Raw genomic sequence first — 6,472 nt, 5'->3', positions numbered from 1 at the left:
TAAGAGAATGATGAATGGTGTGTTCCTGTGTTTGCTTGGGGACAAAAAATGATGAGACACATCAATCTTTATTACCACACCACCAGCCAGCCCAGAACATCCAAGGGCAACAGAATATTGCGCTCAGAGAGAACATTTATCTTCACACACCTGCCGATGGTGTTAAGCCGCAAGTTATCAGTTCCCTTATAGATTTGGGACTGGTGTGCACATTATTTATCCATTGTAATTCTCTATGAAAAATGATTAATTCAACTGTAAACGGACAACTTTAAGCCGAGCATTAAGGACTTTATTTATAGTGAGCACCAGAATGACTCAATTTTATATACAACAGGAGATAATCCTCATTTCAATCAGTCCTAGCCATAATTTAGTATGTTTCTATTGGTCGACTCGCTTATCTATCTAACCAGCGGCGCACTTTGATTGGCTCAAAGACACAAAACCCCGCCCTCTTGTAGCTGTCGATCTGTGAGAGGCCGGCAGAGCTGTCCTACGGTCCGCCCATCACATCATCCCCGCCCCTTTCCACCGGCGTTCAATCGTGAAGCGAATTGACTGTTGCAGGCTCGGTATGTGGCGCATGAGCGTGCGTGTCGGGATGTAACGGCTGTCTCTGGAAGTAGCAATACTGAATTAAAACAGATACGTACGCCCGGGGGACTCCCAAGAGAAAACACCCCTCGGAGAACGGACACAAACTAAGGGAGTTTACGACAGTGCGGAGTGGAGGGAGAGACGGGAGCGTGGCAGGAGGGACGCCCGAGCAAATCCAACCGACACCGCACGCAGAAATGGCGGAGCACCACGCAGTCAGCGACGGCAAGCACAAAGCGTCCACCAATGCCGGGGGCTCGGTGCACGGGAACAGCCGACCCGGCGCCACGGGTGGAGGAGGGGGCAAAGGAGGCCTGTCTGGCGGACTGACACAGCCAGCAGGGTGGCAGTCTTTACTGTCGTTTAGCATTCTTTTTCTGGCCTGCCTGGCAGGATTCAGCTCCAGACTTTTCGCGGTCATCCGGTTCGAGAGCATCATCCACGAGTTTGATCCATGGTAAGCTAGCTCAAGTCGGATTCGGTCCCCGGTAACAGTTGCCTGTAGTGGCAAAGAGAGACTGAGGTTCTGATTGCTTCAGGGGAGTGTTTTTTAAAATGAACGAAAACGTATATTAACTTCACTGTATCATTATACTCTTTAAAAGTGAGCATAAGAACAGCGACCGCTTTGAACACAGCTCTAATTATATGTGCTTCTTTACGTCAGCTCCTCACTTTGTAGATAAGCATGTGTTTTGCCATAATGACCACGATGTCGCTGCGTAAGACGCTTTGAATATGATTGTCCGTGGCCTCATGTGTAGTCTCAGGGTCCTTGACATTTAAATGTGATGATCCGAGCGACACGCAGCTAGCTGGTCTGGTTTGAACCCTCTAATGTGGATTTAGCAGTCACCCAACAGTAACTCTAAATAATAGATGCGATGAGCCGCATGGGGAGGCTTCTTCTGCAGGTCCAACTTTGTTTAGCTTGTAGAAAAACGTGTGAATATCTCAGAGGAAGTCGAGTACGATTTCTTGGCACTCGGCGCGTGTTTTAATTCATTGAAAACTCGACCCAGCGTGTGCGGGTGAAGTTGAAATGGTTACTGCTGCTTATGCAGGGATTTCCACGGTGGTCGATGTGATTGATCGATTCTGTTTTCCTGCTGTAACGGATTCACTCTGAGAGTTTATCATAACTTGCTGTTGGCGTGTAAATGCTTCGCAGAGAAATGCATGCTGGGCTTCGATCGGGTTTTCGCGCAAATTTCAGCCGATGCTTATCGCAACGGCGGACGGTTTATAACCCGGAAGCCAACTGATCCGGTCTGGTGTGTTTCTCATCGCAGTGCAGGATTATTCCGCTCTGTAACAGTGTCACATGGGCCCACGAGTGTCTGCCCGGTTGCAATGCACTGTCATTCCCTCACTGCTCTCACACACTCGTGGCATTCAACGAGACAGCGCGACTGATGCATTCATTTATTAATTTTCAAGGACAGGTGCTCTGTCTTGTTCAGGGTGACTCTCGCCTCTTCAATTATGTTGATAACTTGATTGCATTTTGTAGCCAAAGGCCAAGGCTCAGGGCAGTGAGAGGCTGAGCATGGTTCAAAAGAGCTTGATCCTGCCCCGAGACTGGAATTTGCACCGATGATTGACCTTAGTACTACTATTGAATAGCACCAAGTGTCACACACTCATTAGAAGCTGCATTCTTTCTTTACAGCCTTCGCATATCCGATTAATGTCCTGGGTGGTCACACAGTTGGTTATATTAACGAGAGTGTTTTGTTGCACGCCGGGGCGAAAGTGGGATCTGTTTTGCTTCAGTATGAGGCTATAAAGCAGCATCCGTTTCCACAGAGTGAAAACTGCTAACATCTTTGGCAACATCTCACAGAAAAGAAAGCAAAGGTACCTTTTTGATATTAAAAGTTCTTGAGCCCTTGCAGCTGTGAGTAGCCTGTTGTAGTAGCAGTTGTTCTCAGAAATCTCTCTCCTGGACCCTGAAAAATAAACCAGTGCTTGGTTGAAACCTTCTGTTGCAGACTTAAGTGTGCAAAATGGTGTATTCAGTCACGTGGTTTGATTGTACTATCCAAACAGATTTACTCTTGAAATCTCTATCTGTGGTAGACCATTTATAAATCTTGCAACACCCTCCTGCTCTCTAGTCATCCTTTGACCCCATGTGAAATCCTGACCAAAATGCTGAGAACCGCGGCTCTGCATTTGTGCAATCGTTAACACTCTTGAAAATACTTCAGCGTGTATGGCAGTCATAACACTAAAGCTGTTGTATGGATTAACGCATATACATGACCCCAGTGAGCACTGTTTTTCTGCCAAGAAGTGTAAGTGGAACATTATTCAGAAAAAGTCTGGTATCTCATATTGACCCTTTGAAATCAAATCAAATGTTATTGCTCTAAAAAGCAGGGTTGTTTTTGTGATGCAGTGTAACGTCTTCACCCTTTTTTGACAGTAAGAAAATGTGATTTTCCAACTGCAGGATGTTGATTTCAAGTGGCTGTCCCTCCCAGGCACACGTGATTAGTGCTGTTGTTGTCTGAAAGCTCGGATGCTGTTATTGATTTTTTTTTTTCCCCCCCTCTGCAAAGAGCTTCAAATTATCTGCAGCTAAACATTACATTAAACAAGATGGCAATTTGAAGAATCAAGATTGGATTGATTCGAGCTTTGAAATGTCAAGCTTATTTTGCAATATGCAAACACCACATGCTGTACTGATTTTGTAGGCGAGTCTCCGATATGACTTGCCTGTTATCTGGCTGTGCTCCTTTTGCTCTCCTAATATTTGTTGATTGTTTTCAGAGTGGGGGTGCTTTCACTGACATTCAGATTTTTATGCCTCTCCGTTCATTAAAGTAATTAATTTTGAAAAATAATTTCACTTTCTTTAACCAACTTTAAATTAATGTTCAGCCTGTCAGAATGTTGTTATTGCTGCTCACTAGACTTAACCATTTTAGATTTAACCGCTCAGAGATCAAACATGCACCTTTCCGGGGTTTGCAATGCTCTTTCAAGGATTTGCTCCTTCTCCCTGACCTGACTTTTATTCAAAATCTATGTGAAGTTTATTGAGTCAGTGGAAGGAAAATTTAACTAGACTGGAGCTTGTTTGGTGAGACACTTACATGTGTGTACAGAAGGGGCGATTCCCTTGGAAGTTTCTCATTTTTAGGAAATAGAGACCTTTCTGACAGTAGAGTGAAGGGAGAAGAAACTTCTCTGTCAGGCGTATAATGAGCTGGATATTCAGGTAGAGCAGCACACACATACACACACTTAATGGGACTTTTCGACACACATGTTGGCTTGGTTTGATTTGGCGCATGAGCACAGCACAGCAGGGATTTACATCTTCATTACAACATGGCTACCCACTGGAAGGTGTGTCTTTAACTGATAACGCACTTGTGTTGAGTGTCTAAGGTTGAAAAGCAGCGGGCTGTGAATAGAAAAGGAGCAGAAGTAAAAAGATGGATCAACACATCTCATTTCCCCTTTATTTTTTGCTGTGAGTGTTTTCCCAGCACATTTCATCAAAGAAGTTATTTACCTATTGTAGGTGAACTGTGAATTGTAATACAAGACTGTTGTGGCAGCTCTTCCTTTAACATCTCATTTTGGATGTTACCACTTTTAGGCTACTCCTCCCCCTGCAGTATAATAGCCTCGAACAAAGCGCTGCAGTTTTGGTCTTTAACACCTTTAGATTCTGATAAATTCCTCAAAATAAAAGTTCCATTCTAGTTTGTTATTTAAGGGCTTTTATTATGAAACAAAATCAGGAAATGTTGAGTTTCCACCAGCTGGAACTTAACATGACTCCTACAGCTGAAAGTGAACATGATGCAACAGTAAAATAAAGCAAATATCTCAACGTACTACAGACAGGGACGCAGGAGGGAAACTTCAAACTACAGCTACAAAAGCATTGAGAGCCAAACGCGGTCTTTTAAAAGCTTCCTTCTTTCTAGTCTCCTGCACAGACGTGAGTTCAGTCTGGCGAGACACACTTTTTTGAGGGGAAGAGGGGTGGGGGTCTTCATGGGTTGACCACTGTTGACAAGATGTCATTGCAACCTGTTAGGAGGCAGGCTTGGGGCCCTTTGGCCCCACTCAGGAGGTAGCCATCTTGGGTGCAACTCGGCATAAGTGGTGACGGAAATGCAAATTGGCGTGGCATAGTTTGACTCAGCCAAAGTGGCAATGGAAAAGTGCTGCTTTGATCAGTGGAAAATAAGCTATATTTAGTGTGGATGGAAGTTATGGTCCATACCCAGTCCATACAGACATGTGCATCTCTGATTTTTAGAGACTGGGTATTGGTAACTTTTTTTTAATATTTTGAAGTTTATGAACCAAACAAATCAATAAAGAAACTGTAAACTAGTTGGGTATAAAAATAGATGGTAGTTGCAGTCCTGGTCGGTGCTTGATGTAATGACAGTTGGGATTGTAGTATTTGTGCCATCTGCTGCTGTAGTGTTTTTGTGCCATCTGCATACATATACACTTGAGCAGCGTTGCTGGGTTAAGAGAAGATTTTCAGCCCAAGAACCCATTGGAAAAGGGCCCAACATGGTCTAAAACTATCCGAACACATCGTCTTATTTCTGTTCTTTCTGTCAGTTGATCCTGCTTGCCTGCCTGCTGTTTTTCACCTGCTTTTCCTCTTATACTCTGCAAAACTTGGGTGCAGCAGGTTTGAAACTAAAAATTGTAACAACCACAATTCTTCCACCCTGTCAACATCCTAATCATCTGAGTGGGAAACCCGCAATACTGGCAGCTCTAACACCACTACAGATGTAAAGAGATACAGAATACAGAATCTCAGACCCCTTTTGTGGGCAGTGTCATTACATCATGCAAGACACAAAGAAAACATCCAGTAACAGTCATGTGCCTTTGATTGTTAATTCCAAAATGTGAAGTGTGATTTAACACATGAAATGTTATTAGTTTCACAGATGCTTTGTACAGTCCTCCGCTATCTAACACATTGATATCAGCTAACACCTCAGGAAGTATTTCTTACCCCGTTTGATAATACAGCCTTTGCTTCTGAAAATTGTTAAGTGCTGTGAAATCTCCCCACAAGTGATGTTACCGCCTCAGCTTTTTTGGAAAGCCAGCGTAATTAACTGGGGTAGTACTTTTTGTGTGTACTCTTTCTTTACCCCCTTTCCTCCCCTTCTGTCTTTTTCACACGCAAAAAACATGACCTATCTCAAAGTGGATTAGGCCATCCCAGGGGCGGCTGCTGGCACAGCAACACATTAGCTGGTGCAGTAGTGTGGGAAAATTGAGAATAAGTCATGATTGATCTTCCAACCAGGCTCATGGCTGGAGCTGTGATCTCTGCCTAAACCCCCGACTGACTGCCCAACGGTGTATGAAATATTCATCGTTGGGATGGTGTCCAGTTACCTGCAGTAGAAAAAGTTTCAGTGAGTGCCCGTCCTCAGTCATTATAGACTGTGTCTCTAAGCTCACATTCTTCTTTGTTTAATAGATCGGAGTGGCACCTTATTAGCTATTTCACAGCATGCCTGTGCTGTGTATCAGTCTTGCAAGCCAGGCCTTCTTTTATCACAATACTTGCAGACACTCGTTTTTTTTTTTCCTCCCTTGAAAAAATAAAATTTACTGCTTTCTCTCGATGTCCATCTCTTGATGATGATTAAGTGCTGTTTCTCAGGCATGGCCTCCCAATGGACTTGTGTCAGGCATAGCAGGGGGGAGTCTGTGAGTCCAAGGCGTGTGTTAGGTGTCTGTGTGTGGGTGAGACATAAAGCAACAAATCTGATCCAGGGCACCTCAGGCATCTGCAGATGAGCTGAGATAGGAAGGAACGTCCGGCACAGGGACAGTGTCAGCTATCACAAAGGCA

General features: G+C 44.1%; 1 protein-coding gene across 1 annotated transcript in view; it reads left to right on the top strand.

The window, feature by feature from the left end:
• The first annotated feature begins 505 nt into the window (after positions 1–505).
• LOC124074262 (dolichyl-diphosphooligosaccharide--protein glycosyltransferase subunit STT3B) overlaps positions 506–6,472 on the top strand; it is a 69,843-nt gene continuing 63,876 nt past the window's right edge. Inside the window, exon 1 of the mRNA XM_046416963.1 lies at positions 506–1,057. Coding sequence (XP_046272919.1) covers positions 798–1,057 — 260 coding nt within the window. The 5' untranslated portion in view covers positions 506–797. The remainder of the gene's footprint in view (positions 1,058–6,472) is intronic.

The sequence above is a fragment of the Scatophagus argus genome, chromosome 17 (assembly GCF_020382885.2).
Source record: "Scatophagus argus isolate fScaArg1 chromosome 17, fScaArg1.pri, whole genome shotgun sequence".
In the NCBI taxonomy this organism is placed as follows: Eukaryota; Metazoa; Chordata; class Actinopteri; family Scatophagidae; genus Scatophagus; species Scatophagus argus.
This window is presented reverse-complemented; position numbering and strand designations above follow the sequence as displayed.